Source organism: Temnothorax americanus, unplaced genomic scaffold (assembly GCF_048541705.1).
Source record: "Temnothorax americanus isolate GAGA-0224 unplaced genomic scaffold, ASM4854170v1 Scaffold35, whole genome shotgun sequence".
In the NCBI taxonomy this organism is placed as follows: domain Eukaryota; kingdom Metazoa; phylum Arthropoda; class Insecta; order Hymenoptera; family Formicidae; genus Temnothorax; species Temnothorax americanus.
The window spans coordinates 434,585-460,328 of record NW_027509496.1 but is presented as its reverse complement, the minus strand read 5'-3'; the positions used below and the strand labels follow the sequence as shown (position 1 = coordinate 460,328).

The following is a 25,744-nucleotide window of genomic DNA, read 5'->3' as shown; positions in this document are numbered from 1 at the left end:
ACTGATACAAAAATTGTGTCGTTCCGAGACAGTGTCGTGTCTTCTTGATACCGTTATCTTATAACACTCTTTGTCAAATTTTAATTACGAGAAACAGATCACATCGAATGCCATCTATCAGATACTTTGAGATGCAATATTCTGATGCAAGTCGGTCAAGTAGTTTTTGAGAAAAATACATTTCTTTATTTCACTTTCTCCCTGCATAACTTCTAAAAAAGTGGATTTTTTAAAATAATGTTTGGTGAAAAGTTTTATCATATTGGTACTAACTTGTGACATTAATGATCAGAGGCCGATTTCACATGCTTACTCCGCTAGGCCCTTTGAGTTAAAGCCGCAATTGAATCGAGTAAAAGTCGCATACAGAACACATTAACTTTTTATTAAAGTCTTATATATAAATATTCTGCATTTTGTATGGTTCTGGATCATATATAATCCACATAAGTTATCTTATTAAATACAAATTAAAACCATATTTGATTCGAAGTGTTATATGATCCACACATAAGTGATCTAATTAAATTTTAATTAAAGCCCTATTTTATTGTGGATCATATTTAATCTACATAACTGATTTTAATAAGTGCAAATTAAAACTGTATTTAAACAAATATAATTTTAATATAAAATCTGGATTTAATTTGAATTTTACCCAAATTAAATATGATTTAATATGATTTTAGTTAGATTCATATTAGATCGTTTTTCGCGGGTTTTAATCGATTTTTTCGGGTTTTTTTGTAATTTTAATATTGTAACATGTCAGAGAATCTAAAATTACACGCAACTGATGAATATACACGGATTCGTAATCAGCGCCCCCAAAAACTTCAAAATATTGAGTTTCATAAAATTTGGCAAAAGTTTTGTTTTTTTGTCCGCCATATTGGATCCGTTATTTTGAATTTTGAAAATTTGAGGTTATATTCGTGATCAGCGACCCCGAAAACCCCTGAGTGACAAATTTCAGCTTAATCAAAAAATTTTTTACGAATTTGGTCCGCCATATTAGATCCGCCATTTTGAATTTTGAAAATCTGAGGTCATATTCGTGATCAACGACCCCGAAAATCCCCGAGTGACAAGTTTCAGCTTGATCAAGAAACTTTTTACAAATTCGGTCCGCTATATTGGAGATCCGCCATTTTTATTTCATTTTATCTTCAGTTAGAGACATCAAAATCTTAGTGCTATCTACTCACAAGCTATGTATCTTTTTTTTCCATTAAAAACAACAATTTAATCATATGATTTGTGTTTTTAACTCATATAAAACGCCATATTTTGACCGCCATATTGAATTTTTAAAAGTACCACACTATATTTGATAAAGCACACAAAAACAAAGATTTTAAGCTTTTAACCATTTTAATCGGTTCAATAGAATTTTGGAGACGGCCCTGTCCCGGTTGATATGGAACGTCCCAGCAATAAAATTTGAAACGATTTACAACAATTTTTTAAATGTTTTTTTTTTAATAGTAGTAACAGTTATTTACAGTCACTAAATCTACGTCTTTTACATTCTATTGTTCCGTGACTATTTATATGCATTTTTTTTGTCTTTGGATCTGTTCGGCGTATCGCCTTGTATATAGTTCATAGTTGTAAATAATCGTTAAAATTAGCATTAGTTTAGTTATCGTTTTCTTTGTAAATTTTGCGCAAAACGTCGGCGGATCGCGAGCAGCAAAAGCGTGCGACTTACCTATCGGTGCTGCCATCGCCCATCCGCCGACGGCATCCACTCCCCCCGAAAAGGGAGCAACTACTTGCCCGCGGCGACTTTTCCAGGACCATCTTTGGACTCTCAGTCGAGCCGTCTTACGACGCACACATATCTTTGGCCAGCCGTCTTACGGCACATACGCATACGAAGGGACCTCGAGAAGCGCCGGCCGCATGATCACGACTTCTCGCCTGCGCTCGCTACTGCTTTTGCTCTCGCTTGCTTGCACGTGCCTGCCTTGCTTTAGCCTACGCCTTGCATGCAGAACCAGACAAGGCCCACGGACAGGACAAGGCCCGGTGGAGACCAGGCGACCGGCGCATCCCAATGAGTCGCTTTTTTGCTTTTACAATTTTGCTGCATGCGCATCTTTCGCATTATCATTAGTCGTGAGAGGATCTTAACTACCCCCCTCTGATCTTTCGGGCAAACGCGCCATTTCGCAAATCTCGCCTCCGGGGCGAAACAATCCCCGTTCAAGATTCTTGGAGAAATAATATCAGAGTTTTTAATATTTCCTGCATACTTTTGGTTAGGACGATACCTAGAACATCCTTAATGTATTACCTATCAGAAAACACAAATTTATGCAAACTAACTTCGTGAAGTGGTCGTTGGGCTGTCCATAATTGACAACGAAAACCACCAACAGTTGTCGTAATATAACCTTTATACTCAGTTCCTAGTTGAGACAGCTTGCACTTAGATAAATCAATTCTCGACGTATTATGCACTGGAAAAGAAAAAGACATAATAATTGGGTAGATTTACGGATTATTATACGGTGAACAAACAATGTTGGGATTGGAAACAATAAATATTGGGAGTGTGCATTAATTTTAAAGGATTTTCAAGAGATGCCGTAAGTAGTACTATATCGCATCGGGCCATATTGTTGCTACCTTCGTGTCAGTGGCTTTAGTTTTCAGTATGCGTCATTTTGCCGAAGTAAACAACATTGTTTTTTTTTAACATCGAATATGTCGAATTTTGTGCCAACAAAATGCAATAGGGTCCTCCACGATTTTTCGTTTTTTATTTTAAATTAAAGTTTTGATAGTAAAAACAACTATTACAATAACAAAAGTAATTAAAAATCGTTAAATAATTTTTTTAATGAGTTTGAAAATTGCGATTGATTTAAACGCCCAATTTTTCGCGCGCCTTGATGCGTCGTCGATGTGACGTCATTATTCAGTAAACAGGTTAGATCGAGTAGACAGTTTGTATTCAACCATTTCTACGCCTTTAAAAATTTTTGTATCGGTGCCAAAAAAAGATATTAAGGAAGAAATGGTTCGAAATCGCAAGACGGAATGATGCTTCATCGATATCGCTTAGCACCAGCTTGTTTTGCTGTCAAGATCATTTCCATGTAAGTTAAACTTTGTGAATAGATATATTTAACAAAACGTAATCGTGACATTCCGTTAAAATGCCTTGACAGTTTGGCAGTAAATATTTCTTTTTTCCATTTCTTGCAATACAGTCTGTAAGAAGCTAGTACTGTTTGGAAGAACTGGAGTTTGTTTCGATGGTAGCAAATCTTTTGCTTTCATGCTTCTTACATTAGCTCCAACTTGTGCCAATCGAGGTTTCTTCCAATAGCAGACCGTCGCTGTCGGTTCAGGCTCTTCGCTTCGACGGTGAACCCACATAAGGAAAGCAATGGCATGCTTACAACCACCTTAAATCACATAGAATTGCACAGTTAATATACACAATTAACGTTTTCTTTACTGCGTTAATTATAATTACCTTCTGAAGCTGCGCAGTCTTCGCACCTAATATATTCGACCCTCTCAGTTTCCTCGTTGACTAGCATCGATACAGCATACGCCTTATTGTTCACTCTGTGCTCAGGACAAACCTTTCCTCTGATATGGCATAAGCTTTTTTCCCGTCTCAATTCCACATATCCAACCGCTGGATCGCCGTAGTTTTCACCTTCAGCTCTACCAAAGTGTACATCGACAAGATGACAAGAGTGTATTAAAGGTTATGTCATGTATATGTTGTATATAATACTCAAATTACTTTGATATATCGTTAATAACACTTTGATATATCGTTTCATACTGTATCTTGTATCTGTCTATAAATTTTACTATTTATTTCCTGTTATTGCAAGTTTTTAAAAATATACTTACTTCTTAGCTTTTATACCACGAGTTTCTGCGATATTAAACACATCACTTTCAGCAAAAAAATCAAAAACCATTAATACTGTTACTTTGGGTAAGTTATCCGACTGTGCTTTAACAAATCCCGTGTTATTTTTTTGCCACATTGCAACAAAACAATCGGTAAATACGTAAATACATAAAATACCGTATAGCAAAAATTTGAAATTACTGAATAATGACGTCACACGCGGTCTCAACCAATCACAGCGCGTTTTATCCCCTCTCTTTTTATAAGCAGTTTTAATAATTTATATTAAAAAATTACATTGTTAATATATATCGTTCTAAAGTCGTTCCATTCAATTTGAACAAATATAAGGTTTATGAAAATAATTTTTTTAAATAACTTATTTTTTATACAAATTGGACCCTATTGGGAACGGGCATGATGACGTCAGCTGGCCAATATGGCGGCCATAATCCACCACGTCAACACGTGAGACATATGTGTGCTCACGCATTTTTGTCGATATAAAGATAAAGAAAGCATAAATCAGTGTAAAGTGAAAGTGAATCATGTTTCTAACATTGTTAGAAATCTGCAGATATGCAGACTCAACTATGTTGTCTCGAAATATCGTGGAAGGAGATAAATTATTACAAGCTGGACATATCGTATCTTGTTGAATGATACCCTTAATTGCAAGATGTTTGCAAACATCTAGCTTGAAAAGCGGAATTCCTCACAAAATTGAAAGAAGCATTTCAACTAATGGAGAAATTGTTAAAATGTGCTGCTCCTGCAAAGCAGGAAACAGCGGATGATGTAAACATGTATTGCAGCACTCATGTTTTGTCAAAGGTATGTATGTTTTTTATGTAAGTTGAATATTATAATTTTTTATAATAATAAGCTTTTGATATACATGTAGTGTAAGTAAAATTTATAGTATATACTCATGACTTTAACAACTAATATTTTTTCTAACCTCAATGAACAGAAAGTTTTAAAATATAATCAGTTTATCGCATATATAACTGTCAATTTGCATGCAATTTAAGAAATTATTCTAAGACGATTAATTAATGTATTAATGCATAATTTAGTTTTCTCTATTTTAATGTTTCATTTCTTTTTATATTTTAAGAGTCCAACTTTCGAAGCTTGACGAACTGTCATGCCCTGATGTCGAGTGCTTCTGGAAAAAGAAAACCAAAGAAGCATTGCAACAGTGTGAACTGATGCCTTTATTGGATCACCTTTGCATGCAAAAAATAAAAGCAAATATAGTTAATGTGTCTGCAGAAAAAAGGGAGAAAATTAATAATAATTGGCTTTCACTCTCATCAAGTGCTATCAAAAAATATTTGTATTGTATGCAAGGGTGATCCAGTAAAGGCATCGATTCATACTGTTGCAATGCTTCTTTGGTTTTCTTTTTCCAGGAGCACTCGACATCAGGGCATGACAGTTCGTCAAACTTCGAAAGTTTGACTCTTAAAATATAAAATGAAATGAAACATTAAAATAGAGAAAACTAAATTATGCATTAATACATTAATTAATCGTCTTAGAATAATTTCTTAAATTGCATGCAAATTGACAGTTATATATGCGATAAATTGATTATATTTTAAAACTTTCTGTTTATTGAGGTTAGAAAAAATATTAGTTGTTAAAGTCATGAGTATATACTATAAATTTTACTTACACTACATGTATATCAAAAGCTTATTATTATAAAAAATTATAATATTCAACTTACATAAAAAACATACATACCTTTGACAAAACATGAGTGCTGCAATACATGTTTACATCATCCGCTGTTTCCTGCTTTGCAGGAGCAGCACATTTTAACAATTTCTCCATTAGTTGAGATGCTTCCTTCAATTTTGTGAGGAATTCCGTTTTTCAAGCTGGATGTTTGCAAACATCTTGCAATTAAGTGTATCATTTAACAAGATACGATATGTCCAGCTTGTAATAATTTCTCTCCTTCCACGATATTTTGAGACGACAGAGTTGAGTCTGCATATCTGCAGATTTCTAACAATGTTAGAAACATGATTCACTTTCACTTTACACTGATTTATGCTTTCTTTATCTTTATATTGACAAAAATGCGTGAGCACACATATGTCTCACGTATGACGTGGTGGATTATAGCCGCCATATTGGCCAGCTGACGTCATCATGCCCGTTCCCAATTTGCGGGAAGCTTTGCTTTTTTGCTTTCATTTGAAGAAAAGTGCTGCTGAAAGTCAACGAATGCTGTCGGAAGCTTATGGTGATTATACTCTATCGATTTCAACATGTGAGTACTGGTTTCGACGCTATAAAAAAGGTGATTTTGACACAGAAGACAAGGAACGTCCAGGCCAGCCGAAAAAGTTTGAAGAAGAAAGTGGAAGCTTTACTCGATCAAGACCCGAGTCAAATGCAAGAAGAACTTGCAAAATCATTAAATGTTGATCGATCAACGATTTCCAGACGTTTCAAGGCCATTGGAATGATTTTACCCCAAAAATTCGTTAAAATTAATGCACACTCCCAATAATAACAGACAGAAGAATACAATCATGAATCAGGCCGTCGTATTTTTTATTTTTGTATTTTTGACTTCTTTTTTTGTACAATATTATTATTATTTATACGTGTGTGACCAAGCGAAAAATGAAGTAGTGAGAAAACTACACAAACTTAATAAGTAAATTATTTAATTAAAAGATACAGACACTAAAGTAATAATATAAAAATGAAAAAAAAACAAGCTTTTTTTTGTTATATCACGATTTAATAATTAGAAGCTTGGTGTTACAAATAGAATTTTCTTCCTTAATAAAATTTTTAAAACTCTAAAAGTACGAATAATATAAAGATTTTACGCTGGAAGCTCCGAGGGGGGAGAGGGGCAGGGAAGTTCCGCGGCGCGGGGTACTCCATGCCCGATGGGAGCCGGGTCACCGAGGCAAGAGAAGGGGAGCGTGCAACTACGGCGAGGAGTCCGCGGGGAGAGGGGGGTACCGCGCTACGGTCCGCATGGGGGATACCGCGTTTTCGGGGTCCGCGGGGAGGGGGACCCGCGTTCAACGGCCGCGTCGGTCGGCGGTGAAGGGGGGTCCGCGAAACGTCACACGGCACGCTCCCGCTCGCGGTCTCTTTCTTGCGTTCTCTTCCCCTCGCGTTCTCTCTCTCTCTCTCTCGCTCGCGGTCTCTCTCTCACTCGATTCTTCTTTGTAGCTCGTATTCGCGTTTTTTTTCTCCCGCTTGCGATCTCTCTCTCACTCTCCATTCGCCTTCTCCCTTATTTGCTTTCTTACTTGTCACTCCACGTATCTGCATCTTCTCTCACTTGCCTTTTCCATCATTCGCCTATCTATTCGCCTTCGCAATCTGTCAATGTAGTATCTTATATTTTTGGGATAATTTTTAATAGATTTATTAATTTTAATTTATCAAAAGACACGGTAGTGTCTCGCGCCAAGAACACGCAAAACAAGACCGCACCGTGACTCTTTTACGCGACGCGACGAGTTGCGAGCACTTGATATTATTAGATCTCAATAACCGTTCAACCGATCAAGTTCTAAGTAGACCCAATCGATAGCTTGGGTTTGAATTATGTAATAAAAGTGTTTTTATTTTTCCGCTACGTGCCCTACGAGCGGTGATATTGCGATGCAAAGTCCGATTGAATAATTTTACATTAAGATACGGATTTTTTTTTTAAGATACGTTGTTCTCATTTCGCTTTCAAAATGTATTGTTTTTAAATGTTTTCCCTAGAGAGCTTGTATCTCATTTTGTATATATAAACTGCAGTATTTTTGTATAAGCAAATATTGTCGTCAGTGACAGCTCTATGTGCCCAAATTTTTAATTTTTTTTCGTTTTTGTAAAACCGATCCTAGCCCTCTACATTTTTGTGCGTACTTTAATTCTGTTAAAGGTTTTTGTAATTCCGTAAAGCCAACTAAAAATTGTATGCTTTTAACTAAATGTCGGTAATTACTGTAGGATCCCCTTAAAATATTATGATGTCAATAAGTAAGGAAATGATAATTATAACGATAATTTATAGATATATATTTTGCTTCTTACTTCAATTAGGTCATATTATGCTATTTACAACTTCAACATAGTCTGATTGATATTGTTTAGGATTAAGGTAAAGTCGTTACGGTGGGACAATGTCGCGACAGCGAACGCCTCTGGCGCGAGCACAAACAGCCCTCGGGCTTGACCCGAATTCGCCCAAGATCACCCGGTTGTCGCGCCTCCCGTTCCGACCTGCAATTGTAAACCGCACGCGTTTCCTAATTCGCGTACACCGCGCAACGCGTCACATCGCGGATCGATGTGATTCGTCTCTTTACATCGTGGATCGATATGATTCGTCCTTCGTGAGGCAACAACCCCCGCCAAGGGTCTCTTATCGGGACAAAAGATAATCGATGTCGATCCGCGCTCTCTTCTGTTTCTGCCTCGCTAAAAAGAAAGTCGAGCCGGCCGTTCGTGGTAATTATATTATCGGGAGTGCCGAAAGTAACGCGAAGTCCGCATAGTTTCATCGCGAGCCGCACCCGCTCGATTGGTCGTCGCGCAAAACATCTCTTTTCCCGAGTTTTTGTCGCCCGTAATACGACGGGACGACGCACACAGACGGATCACGTGATCACCGCATGCGGTAGCGTGGTCACAGTACAATATACAGTAGCGCAACTCTCGGGGTGCGTTCCGAGTTACGCATGAAGCGCGTAGACTGCATGGAAAGTCGTTCCGATTTAACCAATGCGCGCATTGGAAGCGCTTTGGTAGCGCAGAGGATTCCCTAGATTGTACTAACCGTACTGAATTCTTAGCACTCCTCCTAGCGCATTGACTGCTTCTATTTCGACTTGAGGCAGTTGATGCGTCTGAAGCGTTTATGCGGTCTATGCGCTTCATGTGTAATTCGGAACGAACAATCGTTGTTCGAATAAGTTCGTTAACCTGTTACCTGACCCTTCGCGATGGAACAGCAACTGCAAGAATTTCCGGTTGTAATAGAAGAAACTAACGAAGTAATAACGTTATTATTGAGTACGGAAGATGTGGAGAAAGCAAGGGATGGTAAAGTTAATGTATTATTTTAAATGGATTTATTTAATGTATAGGTTATACGTTAGTTTAACATTGTGTTGTTTTTCATAGACTCAGAATTTTTACGGAACCTTGTTGCAAAGGCACAAGACGTAAATAACAATAATATCGAGCCGGTAACTGAACTGGAATATTCAACAAGTGAAAATGCTGTTGACAAAAACAATAATGCCGGTAAGATGCACACTTTATTTTTGTGTAACCAATGTCTATAATCAAGTCTTTAATTTTGTATAAAAGTATGTTTATGCAAGTTGAAGAATAATATATATAAATACTAATATTTCTTGATGATCTTTTGTGTTTACTTTTTAATTTAATTTTTAGATAAGTCAAAAACATTCATATGGCCGGACAAAGCGGTACTTTTATTAATTGAACTGTATAGAGAAAAGGAGGAAGAGTTCTCAAGTGGTTTCAAGCGTAGCAACAAAATTTGGGCTGAAATTGCCGCTGAGATGAACAAAGCCAACCCAGCCTACGAAATAACAGCACAGCAATGTTCATCAAAAATGGCTGGCTTGAAGCGGACGTACAAAAATATTGTTGATCTGAATAAGAAGAGCGGCAATAATAGAAATTCATGGGCATTTTTTTCGGTATGTTTTATCATCAAACACATTTTATTTATTGTATGCGATATTCATAGGTGTGCAACAAGATATATTTGTATATTATTTAACATATTATTCCCATCATGCACTAGGTTATGGATTCATTATTTGGTGACAAAGCGTCCATTAGGCCTCCTGCAATTGCTACAAGTGACGGTCCATCGGACCCAAATCAGGAAGGATCATCGTTATCAATGATTTCATCCCCTACATCGAAAAGTAAGACTTTTTACTTGTGTACACTTGTAGTGTAAAGTGCTCTTATCACGGCTTACAGCGTTCAAGCTTCAAGCCTTAATATTAATTTAATTCGGTTCTTATTATTTATTATAGTGTAATAGTCGTTTTTGTATTATCTATTACAGGTCCGCCGAAAAAGAGAAAACGAATGGAAAACGTTATGGAAGAGTTCTTGGCCAATATTGCGATAGAAAAAGAAGAAAAAAAAGAAGAAATGAAAAGGCAAGAAAAGATACGCGAAGACAGAAGAATACAACGTGACAAAAGGCATAAGGATCAAATAAGCGTACAGAAGTAATTAGTCTCTATATTAGAACAAGTTATTAAAAAAATGTAGTTTGTACTCTTCTTAAAAGAAATGTTTAAAGTTAAGCGTTACTAGTTGGAAAAGCTTTAAAAGATATTTATTTAATATTAATTACTTTATTTTTTCTTTTAATTACGAGTTTTAAGTTGGTTTAAGTGGGTTAATCCTCACAAAGTATTATTTTATATTACGTTATGCTTACGAGCAATAGGTCTCGCCTATCAAGGGATATCTTTAAACGCTTTTTTAAACGATTTTAAGAAAAAATTATTTTTATTTTTTTAAATGTAAAAGTACAAACATTTAAAATGCTAGTTATTTTGTTCACATTTCAAAATACACGAAATGTACGACTGAAATTCATAAGACTGAATAATATAATTGGAATAAAACCAAAAATTAAATATAACTAATGTTGGTTTATCAATCAAAAATGTTTATTCATAAAAAAAAGAATATAAAATCCCTTGTATTACATCCAAATATTCATTATCGATCAATTGACGAGCCTCATTTGCAATGCATTCATTATTCTGTTTCTTTTAGCATTTCCCATGTCAGTGTTATTATCGCGAACAGGTGCCTGTAATTGTTCATAATGTTGGACGCCAACAGTCATTACATCATTTTGTAATATGCAAATATTATGTAATACGCAACATGCTATGATAAACTCTGGAATTTTTTTAACATCTGTCAATGGTAGACAATCTAATAATATTCTAAAACGTATTTTTAATTGTCCAATCGCACGTTCAACTGCCATTCTTGTTGACGATAGACAATAATTAAAATTTTTTTGTCGGTTTGACAAATGACCATTGTCTCGAAACGGGACCAACAGGTGCGGATGAATTGCATATGCGGCGTCTCCGATAATATGGGAGTCATTAGGGAAGTATATGTCAGGCATCTCTAGAAAACGTGCTACTGGGGAGTTTCTAAAAACTCGAGCATCGTGAATTGATCCTACTTGTCCTGCATAACAGTGCGTAAAGAGGCCACGTGAATCACATACTACTTGGAGATTTAAGGATGGAAAACCTTTTCGGTTTATATAAGAAGCTGAATCAACTAGCGGAGCTCGGATTTTAATGTGTGTTCCATCTATGGCACCGATGACATTTGGAAAGCCGCAAGTCCTTTTGAAATGTTCCATGGTATCTGCAACAACAACTTCTTTGGGCCACTGTATAAATCGTGGTGCGATGCAATGAAGTGCGTAGGTAACACGTCTCACAGCCCTAAAAGCAGTTGCTTTACCAACTCCAAATTTGACACAAACAGATCTGTAACAATCCAGAAAAGTAAGCAATGAGAAGCTTGTCGCAAAACAATTTAATAGCATTTTTCACTGGCCGCATTGGTGCGCACTACATAACAGCAATGTGTTTTTATTTTGATAAACAAATTTGGCACTAGCTACAAGACATGGTGTCAGTTGAATATGGCACTCAGTCCCAGACAGCATACATGTCTAAAAGATATCGTAAAGATATATCATCCAAGATTGTCTTTTAGACATTATGACGGAGGTGCTGTTGAGTGAAAAATGCTCTTTTTTTTGGAGTTGTATTTCTCGGATGAGAGATTAACGTGCCTTCAGTTTTGCGCCGAAGCTATGAAAAATGCTCTAAATATGTGGTGGTTACACCAGTATAGAGCACAGATGGGTTTTACATACCTGTACGAATCGGGAGTAGCCATAAACCAAAGAGCAATAAATAGTTGTTTCTCTGCTGAAATTGGTTTTTTACCAAATATGGTACTTGTGGTATTTAGTGCTGGTCCAATCAGTGATAAAACCATTTCAAATGTAGCCGGATATAGCCTAGAATATTAGGTGATATAAGTGAAATAAATTTAATAAAACCAAATGGAAAATATTACAACTTTATAACTTTAAGACATTTATGTTTAAATGCTTACCTAAAATGTTCTTTAAATATAATATTCGTGTAATTAGGAATCACGCGATCGACGTAATCCGTAATTTTTTCAAGTACAATTTTTTCTCCACGTGATTTACTTGCTATTAACATAAAAAACAACGTCTGCATATCACTTAGAGATATGTCTTCAATTTCATTTTCATTTTCACTGTCGCTTGATTCGGAACTATCACTTTCATCGTTTTTCTTCAAAAGTATCGAAAAAATTACAATTACTGGAATTTCTTTGTTGATGTTTTGCACGGCGTCCATATTCTCAATTCACATTAGCGCGCAAAGCGCGCAAGCAACCGTTCCGAATTACTAAAGCGCTTCATGCGCATTGACAAAACGGAACGATTTCGAAGCGCTACGCAACAGTAATGCAGTCTATGCGTTTCATGCGCAACTCGGAACGCACCCTCGGTCGGCACTTTTGATGTTAGTGTTGGCCAAAATATAGAGTGCACATGCGCGAAATAAAGCAGTATTCTGTCTCACTTCGCTCTTCGTCATCTCTCTCTTTCCTACTCATTAGCCCATATTGAGGTTAGTTTAACGCAGTTGGCGCGAGATTCAACTGTGTCTGTTAGTTACAATAAAAATTATGCAGAATTATTGTTAACGATGTACAATGTTAACAATGCGCGCGTAAAAAATAAAAGAAATTAAAATATTAAAAATACATATTACATAAATACATATTACATAAATAATAGATGAATTGTTAATGATGCAAAATAATGAAATATAAATACTAATATATGAAATATTATACTAATAATAATATTATAGTATGTTATATATATAAATATTGTGACGTGACAAATGTCACGTCCCTCACCCCAGATAGGAGCTCGGCCGAGGAAGGCGTCAGGAATGGTGCCTCTGCCCGAGGCGGGCGGAGAGCGCACATTTAGGTTAGGATTAAGATCTCTTGCGAGTGTTACAGGTCGAGGGAGTGCGGAGCAGATGGCCAGGGTCACGGAATTGTAACGGTGTATGCCGCATGAAGGGACTTACGGCTGGACAACCAGGGGCTTCCAAGGGCGGACGGTCGACGGGCGGGTCACGTTGGAGCCCACAGCCGGAAAATCAGCTGGCCTGTCAAGGCGTCACCAGCGGCGCGAGAGCACTGCAGCCCGAGTACGGAGGACCCGAAGATGGGGACGCCCCGACGAAGGTTCCCGTCAAGGAACGGGGCCACCTCCGGTGTCCTGCCCCCGGTCGACGAGCCAAGGCCCGGCCAGCCTGGCCGTCGAGGAACCGGACGATGAGCCGCGGCTTGGACAGCCGGTCTCACGTAGGCGGACTTTAAACCTACCGCCGGCGGATGGGAGCAGTGACAAGGGGCGCCCTAGTGCGGCGCGGCGGTCGCCTAGGGGGATCGCTGGCAGGCCAGGGCGCAGCACCGACCAGGCTAGGGAAACCGGTGCGCGCGGGCGCGCGCGGGCCCAGCGTGGTCCCGCCCATGGTGTAAGAAGAAAGGTGAACCATTCCGATGGATGCGCAGTAGGTTAAAAGTAGTGGGGGACAGTCAGCCAATTACGCTTTGAGCTTTTATGCGAACATATGTAAAATTCAATATGGCTACTGACTGAGTTTCCTCGTGTCATTTATCGTGAACAATTGCTAAAAATGCCAGTGTGTTGCATTAAAAATTGCAAGAGCCGGACCGGTCGTGGTAATAGAGAAAATTACAACGTATTGTTGTGTTATTTTCCAAAAGAGCCTGAAATAAGGAGACAGTGGCTCGAAGCTTGTCAGAGAAAAGAAGCGGATATAAAACTTAGCTGTGGTGAGTTTATATTCCGAATGCTTTGTATAATTACCGGGTAAATGGTTTTATTTGTCATGTTCCAAAGATTATTAAGAAATCTTATTTTTAGCTGCAGTATGTGAGCGACATTTTGTACCGGATTGCATCGAAGAGAAATGGACACAACAACGTTCGAAGAATCTGCCACGACTGATTCGACGGCTGAAAAAAGGCTCAATACCAACGGAATTGCTGAATATTCCAAAGGAAACAATACCACAGCTTGACGAACCAAAAGAAAAGATACCCCGGTAAGTCCAGTAATATATCTATTTAATCTTTTGCATTTATTTTTTTCACGAGTTTCTGTTGTGCAGTTCATAATAGTTTTGGAATAATACCGAAAACTGAAAACCTAACTCGCAATTTGTATTAATGGTATTTATTTTATCGTATAGCAAATCCAAAATACCATCTTATAACGAACTTGTTGCTTATGCGAAGAGAAATACAGAGATGGATGCTAATGCCGTAAGCACTGGAAATGAGTCAGAAAATGATGAGCGAAACGAACAAGCAAAAAGTGAACACGGTGGTTTACCAGTGAAACCCGCTGAAGCAATGAATATGTATGTATTAATATGTACATTTTATTGTATATCTAAATTTAAATGATCAACAGTAACATAAAAAAATTGAAATTGTACAAATAAAATAATCATTAAAGCATTTTCGATTAATATTTATTCATGTATTATTTTTTTACAGTGCTGAACAGTTAGACAATCAGCCGAATAGGGAAGCTGAATTGCTTGTGGAACAGCTAAAAAAATTACAAGAGGAAAACAAACAACTTGCTAGCAAGAATACGCAGCTCTCTGTTGCGAATACGCAGATCTCTATCGCATTTAAGCAGCTCGCCGAAGAAAATGAGCACTTGAAAAAAGATGCCATTAAAAATCTTAACGAGTTTCAACAACTGCAAAAGAATGTTGAAAAAAACGCTGAAACAATAGCGTTTAACGCATTGCGTATGGTGTTTACATCTGGACAAATTAAAAGAATTATGTCTTTAAATAACAGTCGTGTGACATGGTCAGCTGAAGACATTTCTTCTGCTATTGCCCTGCGGTCAGTAAGTGCCAGAGCATACAATTATTTACGGACGGTGAAAAACGTACCTTTGCTTTGCGTGCAAACTCTCAGAAATTGGAGTGCTCATTTTAATGTCAAACCGGGCATTCTGAAAGATGTTATACAAATAATGCAGAGTAAGGGAGGAGGCTTGTTGATGATAGAGAAACTGACTGTATTGTCTTTTGATGAACTCTACATTTCGAATAAAGTAGACTTGGAACGTCGTGAGCAAAAGATATATGGACTGCATAAAACAAGTCAATTTGTAATGGCTCGAGGCCTTATCGGAAACTGGAAACAACCAATCTTTTACGACTTCGATCAGCCCATGACAAAAGAAATTTTATTTGAAATCATAACACGTCTTCAAGAAGTAGGGTACACTGTTGTTACGAGTGCTACTACCTACAAATGCACGCTTATGGAAGTCAATGAACATTGGAGTTGAGATCCCAACTAATAAAAATTCTAAAGTGATGGAGAAAGCAGACGAAAAAAAGCAGTGTTTCTTTTTGCATCCATTAGACAAAAATTTGAAAGTATTTGTTTTTGCTGATATACCACACATAATTAAACTAGCTAGAAATAATTTGTTTGATTTAGGATTTATCGTCGACGGTCAGTTAATAAACAAAGAAATTTTAGAAGAGCTAGTTGCACTAAATTCCTGTGATTTAAAAATTGCTTTTAATCTCAGTAGACTTCATTTAGATGTTAAAGGCAACCAGCGACAATCTGTAAAATTAGCTGCACAAGTTTTTTCTAATCGCAATGCAAAGGCAATTAAATATTGCGGAAAACAAAAATTTCTTTTGCACAATAACAATTGGCAGATAATGTCAAAGGTCTTAAGCCTTTTTAATGACTGGTTCGACATATTTAATTGCCACTCTAAATTTGGCAAACACAGTGGTTTGCGTGCGTATGGAGTTGATTTGCAGAAACAAGATGTAATTCTGGATCAAATGGATGAACTTGTTAGCAATATGCGAACTCCAAAAAGATCGACATTACTTCCATTTCAAAAGGGAATCTTATTGAGTAACCGTTCATTAAGGCAATTACTTCAGTACGTAAAGGAAAAATATTCGACGGATGCGTTAACGATCGATTTCATTATTACGAGAAGACTGAATCAGGACATTCTGGAAAATTTTTTTTCATACATAAGAGCTATGGGACATGCAAATGATCATCCTTCACCGGTGGAATTACAGAACCGTTTAAAATGGTACATCCTCGGAAAGCATTCTGGGCATGCTTTATCAAATAAAAAAAATACGGAAAATGACCTGACATCGGTTTCTTTCATGGATATAGAAGATGTACATGAAAATGCTTCTTGGACATCTGACTGCTCAGACATTTTAGAAGATGATGACCTCGCAAAAGAGGGAAAATTTTTCATGCAAGTTGATCACGTTGAAACATTCACAGTCAATGAAGACCACGAAGAAGAGGTTAATGAGGAAGATGAATCAGGTACTTGAATCAATATCAAGATACACGGTAATGTCTCACGCCAAGTATATACAGTTTTTACTTCTGACTTTATGTCCTTATATTATTAATTTATGATTGTCATCTCCGTCTTTGTGATGCCAAATGTACGATAATAATTTCATATAATCATTATGCACTACAACGTCAGAAATAATTGCAAATGGCAATACTTGCGCTACCATGTTTCTTAGGGTTTTTTTTTTAAACAGCTACTTTTGTTGCAAAACAAATAAAAGCAATACAAGTAATGAGAGAGCATACATAACAATCCAAACAACACAAAATCTAAAATCGGGTCATAAGACGTCTTATGATCCAATTTTAGACTTTGTGTTGCCTGGAAAGTGATTACATTCCAGGCACTTTAGTATAATAATAATAATAATAATAATTTAATACAAATTGTACAATATACAAATAAATATACAATAGTATACAATAATAAATTCTACAAATATTTAATTACACAAACACATTACAAATACAACACAAATATACAATAAATTAATTATAATAATTATAATTATTACTTACACTACCTAATTAACTGCAATTGATAAGATGTTTACAATGTACATGTATAAAGGATTTACATACATGTATAATGTATGTAAATGAGTGACAGCTTCCACAAAAAAAATAAAAAATACTATTATTTTATTTTATAATTTTTTCAGAAACCCAGATAGTTTATACTACTCCAACCATTGATGAGTTTAGTTTGCTTCAAAAATTTGAAACTTCAATAGCTAGTCTAACAATTGAAACAGAAGCTTTGATTTATATAGCTGGTTATGTTGCACATAAATTTCGGCATAAATACCCAGAATTAGGTGTTCCTACGTCAACTCTTCCTCTGACAGATAATTGGCTGTCTTGCATATCCAGAAGAAACTGTATGTATCCCTCCAAAGATTTGCAGACAGCAGCCAGCATTATGAAAGAAGAATTTGTAAAACTTCATGGGCGCTCATTTAGCAAAGAAAGTGGTATATTTGACAAGGTAACAAGCATCACGTGCGCAAAAGTTTCTTTTCCCGCTTGTGTAATCGCGTGCCTTGTACGAACCCGTACGTATATACGTCTGCGTCAGATTAATCAAGAGATAAAACTACAAAACTGTACTAGAAAAAAAAAGAAAACTCAAACATATATGCAACAAGCAGTCTGTATAGTTATGCTTCACACTTTTGTGATATATATATTAAATATAACATATTTTTATCCAAATTGCGTTATACATGTCTTATTTCATTTCTGAAACTTTTAAAGAGCGCGCTACTTAAAAGCTCAAGCTCTGATTGGTTAAGATCTCATACTTCCGCCATTATGCGCAATGGTTCACCTTTCTTCTTACACCATGGTCCCGCCGGACCAAGGGAACTCTACTGTCGTGCGAGCCGCCATCCCGGCAACATCCAGCCCTGAGAGCCGAGCGACGAGCTGCCGGAACAGGAAGAATTTATAAGGCCACTGCTCAGCCTTTCTCGAAGTAAGATCGCGGTAATACCTAGGCCTTCCCGGGAGGCGCGTTGTGCCGCGGTAATGTAGGAAATCAGCCGTAATTGAAGAATACCGAGTGCCATACCGCGCGAGGGCCCACGCGACAAAGTGATCGCGAGTGCCCGTCTCGGGGATGCGAACGTACGACCGCCGACAGTCAGCGTGCTTATGGTTTTGTTTCGTGTGATTTCGTTTCGCGTAATTTTGTTGCGGGTGATTTCGTTTTGTGTAATTTCGTTGCGTGTACTTTCGTTGCGGGCAATTTTGTCGCGTGGAATCTCATGATCGCCGTTGGCTTAACCGTGCCGTAGTTTTGAGAAGGGGCTCTCGCGCGTGAGAGGGTCTCGTAGTTATCGTTGCCGGTTAAGCTTGTGCCATTTGTAATTAGCTATCCGTGCGTTTCATCGGGATTAATGGCCCACGGCTGTGTCGAGTTTACGGGTGAGGCCGTTCGTGCGTCTCGAGGGGAGAGAAGATCCCCAGCGTTGTCACTGTAGACCGTAAGGAAATTGCGTTAATTGTTTAATTGTTAGACGTAGACGTTTCGAGTATTTCGCGTTTGACCGTCCGGGTAGAATTCGCTGCAACTTATGTCGGGGAATACGAATTCGATCGGGATTGCCGTGCAGTTTGGCGATGGAATGAGTATCGCGCTCGTGGGGTGACACGTGGCGCGTACTCGAATTCTGCTTGTTCGCCGTGGAACACGTTATCCTCCACATGTTATCTGCTTTAACTGAAATATAATTTTATGTTCTTTGTTATTTGTGTGCGATGATTGCGCTACGCTTCCTCTCCTATTCCAACCGCGGTTAATCAAAGAAGCCCACGCCTGAGAATACTGCGATCTCGTGTATCGTGGTGCGAGGAATCGCACCTGGCGCCCAACATTACATCTTAAAAATACTCAGTTAAGCTACCATCGGGGTTTCGGAGAGGAATATCGCGAATTCTAAGGAGATCTAGTGAAGAAAGCGACGGCGCGCTCCTCCACGGCCGGCGAGACCGTGAGGACATCGTCGTCGTCGTCACTATATATATATATATATATATATATATATATATATATATATAAAGTAAGTCAGGAATAAATGTAAAATAGGTATATAACACACGGACTTCCGTTTCCGGTGCGTTAGAGTGCGACACGTTGTGACAGGGCAGAGTTTTTCGGCTGTGTGTGAGAGCGTTATAAGGTGTTGGTGAGAGGGAGAGAGTGGAGGAGCGAGAGTGTGTGTGGTAGTGGAGGAAAGGTGCGAACGGGAAGGATAAGGGATAGAAAGGGTTCGGAGAGCGTACGTGAGTAAGTTTCCACCGAGCGTTCGAATCGGGTCAGAGTTGGGTTAGATTCGGGTCAGAGTTGGGTTGGCTTGCCTGTTTCCACCGAACCATTGTTACACCAGAGTTGCACAAGGGTTGCGGCAAGGTTGAACGTTACCAACTGTGCAAAATGTCAACAGTAACTTGACATATGAAGGTTATGTAACTATTAGAATGGATCCGAGAGCCATAATTTTAGTTGCACAGTACCAAAGTAATATGCATAAATTATTTCTCATATTGCAAAATCGTCGACGAAGATTAGCACAAAAGTTATGGCATACAATGTTTATAATTATGAATACATATTTGCTTGCATTTGGACAAATAATTGCAATGCAAAGTTGTAGACGATCTCCGCGAATATGGATGAAAGCCAGAAGTTCTGACTTTTGGGAAAGAATAGTATTGACAGAATATTTAGATGAAGACTGGCTTGAAACCTTCAGGATGAAAAATCTGTATTTGATTACATATGTGACAAACTATATAATAGATTACAACCGCGATACCATTCTTGGTAGCTAGAGTGCCAATTTCTGTTCAAAATGCAATTGCAGTCACCATTGCAGTCACCATATTGTAGAACATAAAATCTTTGGTAACTCGTATGAAACGAATAAACGAAGGTAACTCGTAAAAAACGAATAAAATGCGTAATAATAATAAGTACAAATAATATGCACAAAACAAAAATAATCCTAGTTCTTAAAAAATATGTAATAATTCTCGTATTTGTACTTAGCAATTGCACTGCTTTACACTGCTGATTATTTCAGTCATTTTGAGCACCATTTAAATATTTTATCTGTTTATCCTTAGAACAAAAATTTTAACATTACTATTAATTCTTTTGTAGAACATAAAATTTTTGGTAACTCATATGAAACAAATAAACGAAGATAACTCATAAGAAATGAATAAAATGCGTAATAATAAGTACAAATAATATGCACAAAACAAAAATAATCTTAGTTCTTAAAAAATATGTCATAATTCTCGTATTTGTACTTAGCAATTGCACTGTTTTACACTGCTGATTACTTCAGTCATTTTGAGCATCATCTAAATATTCTACCTGTTTATACTCAATGTCCGAGCTTTCTTTATCTTCTTCAATCACAGGACGAGATAATGATTCACTTTGTCGTATAGTGGATACTTGACGTGAAGAGGATGGATTTTGGACAAGTGACTGATGCGGTATGAGATTTGGTCGGATAACAGTTGCAGGTGGTAAACTTGTAAATTTAGGAAGCGCTTTTTCAATTTGATCTGGCTTTGGGCGAGTCTGCATTTCGTGCCATGGCAAAGTATAAGGATGAGCTGTATTCTTATTGTTCTGAGGTAGTAGAGTTTCTGTGAACATCGGATTCATTGGTGGCATAGTTGAAATTCTAGGAAATGGCTGAACCGTTGGATAATTTGTAGGTAACGGCGAATTCAAATTTTGCAGCCCTGTGAGTAACATTTGCGTTTGCTGCAAGAAGATATAATTATATTGATTAAGCATCTCCTGATCAAGCTTGCGCTGTTCTTCGATAGTTTTTGTCAGTAAATTTTCTTGCGATTCAATTATTTGCTGTGTAAAGTTTTGCATAATCTTTAGATTAGATCGTGGACCTTCGCGCTTTGGATATGTAGGTGTTTTACATATTTTACGTTTCTTAGAAGAAGCGCATAGCTTGTCAGAACCATCAAGTTCACACGAATCTAAGGAAGGCATTGAACTGGCATTGCTGTCTTCCGATAAACAGCTGAACGTTGGTGATAATGGACTTTGTAGGACATCAGAAAATGATGTTCGGTGACTAGTTGAAGTAGATGGTGACAGGCTAGAACGACTACTAGTACGTTCCATGAATTGCCTTTTCTGTGATCCATCACGACCTTCTGAATCTTCTGATGTTACGACGGACCCAGCATTACTTGCATAATAACCAGAGGTCTCATCATCTGAAAAATACATTATTACATAGTTAATTCGGTATCTATATTAGTGTGTTAGTAACATATTTTTAATAATTAAAATAATATAACAGCACCGCTATTAAATATAAACTTAAACATTCAAAAATCATACTTAGATCCGGAGGCAGTACCGTATAATTTACACCACTTTGATTTACAATTGGTCGGTGGCCAAATATCTCACTCATAGCTCTTCGAAAAAAGGACATTTTACTTTATCTTTGGTTCCTGCGCCGCTTACTGATAAAGCTTCTGTTGTAGCTTTAAATCGTTTTGTAAATAAAAAAAGTATTAAAAGTAAAGGGTAACATTCACTGTAAAAGCAACGATTACAAATTGAAGTTTATTGTCAGTTCCAAAATAAGTGTTCTAATCATTAACAGGCTATGGTATAAAATAGATGGACGGTAAAAGAAATTCATTGTCGTATCTTATTTCAATACACGTTTATTGAAATAAGATGCGACTATGAATTCCTATTTCTTGATCTTTATTCCTCTCATTAGGTCTGAGCCCTTACAATTACAATATTTTTTTCAATTTACATATTTTTCATTGCTTTAAATTTGTCTAAGAGTTGCGTAGGTGTTTTCTGATATCCTTTGCTCTTAAAGGCTTCCTCTACTTTCTTGAATATTTTGGAAGTTCTAAACTTCTTTCCATCCATCAATGCTATCACTTGCAATTCTTTTATAATTGCTAAAAAGCACTTCGTCTCCTGGACATCCCAAGTGGCCGGTTTCTTTCTTTCTTGATTAGAAGCCATTGTAAACAAAGTATAACCTCTATTCTTACATCAAAATACATTAAACGCGAAGAGCTCAGCTGCTTATCTTTTTCTATAAAAATGATAAAGATTCAATACAAAAGAATTAAATCAAAGACATGAGCAGACGTCGAAATTTTTTGCATGGAATTAAGCTGCACGTAAAACTTAGGCGGTGATACTAAAGAATTATATATCATTCAATAGTAAAAAGTTATCGAATAAAATATAGTATAATAATACTTGGATAAATTTCTGCTTACAGAGAAAAGTAATATCTCCTGGATAATAGTAAAGTAAACTCAATAGTATGAAGTAAAACGTCTTCTAGAAGACTTATGTATAAACTCATTTATCAAGTTGGCAACACTATAGTAACGCTAACTCAACTCTTGTCGTTTCCATCGAACCTTATTTAGAACCTACTTTAAAATTTTATTGGGTAAGGTTCAGGTTCGAGTTTGGTGTTTCCACCGGAAAAACGCTCACCCCAACCCGATTCTGACCCGACTCTTACCCAGTACGAACCCTCGGTGGAAACTTACTCCGTGAGAGAGCAGGCTGGGCAGGGAGCACGCGAAACGTTAAGAGAGGAGAGCGTTCGCGTGAGCGGGTCGGGCAGGGAGCTCGCGAAGAGTCAAGAGGGGAGAGCGCTGAGCGGTGGGCGGCCGCGGGCGAGGAGAGCGTGAGTGTAGGTGGCGTGCGGGTAGCGAGAGGGCAGGGCCGAGAACTGCACAGTGCGAGAAGGGAATCGGCGTAGGGAGAATGAAGGATGGGATACGATGAGAAAGGAGAAGGTGGGGCGGGGGACCAGAGAGCAAGAAGCGGGAGTGTCAGCAGTGTCGGGAGCAATGGGGAGGCAAAGAGGAAAAGGGAAAATACGGAACTGCAAGGGTCAGGGGACGAGAAAGATGGTAGGAAATTTAAGAAGCTTACCAAGGCTATAGGTTGGGGGGAGAAGGAGAAGAGGAAGTGGAGGGAGGAGATGAGGAAGTGGAAAGAGGAAGTGAAGGAGGTGATGAATGATTTGAAGGAGGTGAAAGGGTGGAGGGAGGAGATGAGACAGATGATGGAAGAGATGTTGGAAGGCTTTAAAGAGCAGGGGAGGTGGATGAGGAGGGAGGTGGAGGAGCTGAGAAGAGAGGGGGCGGAGAGAGAAAAAATGGAATGAAGAGAAGCTGGTGAGATCCATAAAAGGGCTGGAAAAGAAGGTGGAGGAGCTGGAAAGGGACAAAGAGGGGGGAGGAAAAAGAGGTGGGGTATCGGGGGGGAGAAGGAAATAAAATATGAGAGCTAGAGAGAAGGATGGAAAGGAAGGAACGGGAGGAGAGGAGAAAGAATGTAATAATCAGAGGGTTAGAGGTTAAAGAGGGAAAGAGGAGGGAGGCGGTGGAGGAGGTGCTAAAGGCCACAGAAGTGAGAGGAGATTAAGAGAGTGGCCGGGGATAGAGAGAAGGATAGAGAAATGGTAATGGTAAGAATGAGGAGTGAGGAGCAAAGAGAAGAAATCGTGAGAAGAAAGAGAGAGCTGAAGGGAAGGAAAGAGAGGATTCAAGAAGACTGGACATGGAAAGAGAGAAGAATGAGGTGGAAGCTGGAGGAAATCGCAAGATTGAAGGAGAGAAAAGGAAGGAGGGTGAGGATAGGATACGGAAGGCTATGGATAGATGAGCAATACTGGAAATGGGGTGAGGAGAAGGAGGTTTTAAGGAATGGGAGGGGGGAACAAAGAAGAGAAGAAAAGGGGGAGAGAAAAGAGAGGGAACAGAATAGCCTCATCACTGGATTAGGTCCTCCCATCGGGAGGACCAGCCCGAGGAGGATGAGTATGCCGCTAACAAGCTGAGGAGTAAGTGTAAAAAGGAGAAGAGGAAGGAGGGAGAGGAGAAGAGATGGGGGAAAGGGGAGGGGGAGGGAAGAAGGGAGTGGAATGAAGCTTTCTGGAATGTAGCCGGACTGAAGAACAAAGACAGTGAGTTTTGGATAGGGCTGAAGGAATGGGACGTGATGGTGCTGTTGAAAACGTGGCTGGATGATAAAGGGTGAAAAAGAGTCAAGGAGAGGCTGCCGAGAGGGTATGAATGGGGAATGCAGGCGGCGAAGAGAGAGAATAAGAAGGGAAGAGCGATGGGAGGAATGGTCATTGGTATAAAGAAGGAGTTGGCGGAGAAGGGGAAAAGAATTGTGGAGGCAGGAGAGGGGATCATGACGGGCAAGGTGAGAGTGGGAAGGAGAGGTGGAGGATAGTGAGAGTCTACGCTGGAGAAGGCATGGAGAGGACCTTGAGGGGGCTGGAGAGGTGGGTAGAGGACAAAGAGACGGGAGTTAGAGTGTTGATAGGAGGAGACTTCAACGCGAGAACAGGGGAGGAAGGAGGTGAGTTGGAAGGGGTGGAAGGAGAGTAAAGGGAGAGGGGGGCAAGGAGAAAGGCGTTCAAAGAACCGGACTATTAATAGGGAGGGCAGGATGATGCTAGACTTTTTGGGGGAAAGAGGATGGTGCATCTTCAACGGGAACACGAGAGGAAACGAAGAGAAAGAGTTTACATATATCGGGGGAAGGGGAGCACAGTGATTAATAATATAATTAGGGAGGGAGAGACAAAGGACAGAGTAGAAAAGATGAGGATAGGGGACAAGGTGGACTCCGACCACCAGCCGGTGGAAGTATGGCTGAAAGGAGAGTGGAGAAGCGGGAAAGGGCACAAAGGTGGAGAAAGAGTATGGAGGGGAGTATGGAGCGAAGAAGGGAGAGAAAAGTTCAAGCAGAAGCTGGGAAGGTTGGAGCTGGGGGAGAGGGGGACGGAAGAGGAATGGGAGGAGGTGGAGGGAGGGAAGGGTGAAGGGAGCAATGAAAGAGACAAAGGAAGAGCTGAATAAGAAGGAAAAGAGGAAAATAGGCTAGTGGGATATAGAGTGCCTGGAGAAAAAGAAGGGGTACCGGGTGAGGGAGGAGCTGCAGAGAGAAAAACTGAGAGGCAGGGCAGGCAGGAGGGTGTAAGGGTTCGGAAGGAGGCTGGAAGAGGGTAGAGGAAGTGAGCTGGCGAGATTGTGCTGGGAGGAAGTGAACGAGAGATTAAGGAGAAGAGGGAGGCTCTCGGATTGGGAAGAGGGCAGGAAGAAGTATCTGAACGACAGAGGCTTGTGGGAGGAAGAAGAGGGGGAGAAAAAAAGTGGGGAAGAGACAAAATTGGAGGAAATGGTGAAGTGGGAAAAAGAGGTGCAAAGAGCGGAGAGATGGGAAAAAATAAAGGAGTCCAGATACAGTAAATAGTACAAGAAAGTGAAAAAAGAAGGGATACCGGAATATTTAAAGAAAGGGTGGGGGGAAAGCAGGTGGAACAGAGTGGCAAGATTTAGAATGGGGAACGAAATGAGGGAGGGAAGGTACTGGGAGGTGGAGGAGAAAAAGATATGCAGACTGTGCGAGGGAGAGGAGGAGACGTGGGAACATACGTGGGAACGGTGTAGGGAGTGGGACGAGGGAGAGGGGAGTTGGCAGGAGGCAAGGAGATGGGTGCTGGGAGAGAGAGGGGAGGGAGAATAGTGGATGAGGGAGATCGAGAAAGACAGAAACAGGAGGGAGTACATGGAAAGGCTGGAGGGGGAGGGGTTTGATTGAATGGGAGGTGTATGAGAGTGAGAGAGGGAATGTGTGATAAGCCGATAGAAGGAAATAGGAGTGGG

At 39.0% G+C, this 25,744-nt stretch overlaps 3 protein-coding genes, 1 long non-coding RNA gene and 1 pseudogene across 6 annotated transcripts in view; 3 read left to right on the top strand and 2 right to left on the bottom strand.

Annotated features, from left to right (window-relative positions):
- Positions 1-1,462: 1,462 nt before the first annotated feature.
- LOC143901580 (uncharacterized) lies at positions 1,463-4,949 on the bottom strand. 3 transcript variants are annotated; one of them, XR_013258129.1, is made up of 5 exons: positions 3,886-4,945; positions 3,494-3,690; positions 3,304-3,422; positions 2,335-2,468; positions 1,463-2,279 (listed from the first exon to the last, which is right to left on the bottom strand). XR_013258129.1 is itself a non-coding variant. In XM_077414012.1 (4 exons), the coding sequence occupies exons 1-4, from the start codon at positions 4,023-4,025 to the stop codon at positions 2,418-2,420; spliced, it is 507 nt and encodes a 168-aa protein (XP_077270138.1). In that variant the 5' UTR covers positions 4,026-4,946; the 3' UTR covers positions 1,463-2,417. The 3 variants fall into 3 exon arrangements, 2 of the variants coding, with proteins under 2 accessions (XP_077270138.1, XP_077270137.1); XM_077414012.1 differs by having other exon boundaries at positions 1,463-2,468; positions 3,886-4,946; XM_077414011.1 differs by lacking the exons at positions 1,463-2,279; positions 2,335-2,468 and having other exon boundaries at positions 3,104-3,422; positions 3,886-4,949.
- A 3,690-nt stretch (positions 4,950-8,639) lies between these two features.
- Positions 8,640-10,602, top strand: LOC143901579 (uncharacterized). Its single transcript, XM_077414009.1, has 5 exons — positions 8,640-8,977; positions 9,059-9,181; positions 9,335-9,606; positions 9,714-9,840; positions 9,987-10,602. The coding sequence occupies exons 1-5, from the start codon at positions 8,878-8,880 to the stop codon at positions 10,157-10,159; spliced, it is 795 nt and encodes a 264-aa protein (XP_077270135.1). The 5' UTR covers positions 8,640-8,877; the 3' UTR covers positions 10,160-10,602.
- A 2,944-nt stretch (positions 10,603-13,546) lies between these two features.
- On the top strand, positions 13,547-17,092 carry LOC143901639 (uncharacterized). The gene is made up of 4 exons (XM_077414065.1): positions 13,547-13,897; positions 13,989-14,169; positions 14,317-14,487; positions 14,627-17,092. The coding sequence occupies exons 1-4, from the start codon at positions 13,738-13,740 to the stop codon at positions 15,441-15,443; spliced, it is 1,329 nt and encodes a 442-aa protein (XP_077270191.1). The 5' UTR covers positions 13,547-13,737; the 3' UTR covers positions 15,444-17,092.
- Positions 17,093-17,898: 806 nt separating this feature from the next.
- The window catches only part of LOC143901642 (uncharacterized), a 15,751-nt gene continuing 7,905 nt past the window's right edge, over positions 17,899-25,744 (top strand). Inside the window, exon 1 of the long non-coding RNA XR_013258140.1 lies at positions 17,899-17,990. This is a non-coding gene — a long non-coding RNA (uncharacterized LOC143901642). The remainder of the gene's footprint in view (positions 17,991-25,744) is intronic.
- On the bottom strand, positions 20,367-22,058 carry LOC143901568 (uncharacterized; annotated as a pseudogene).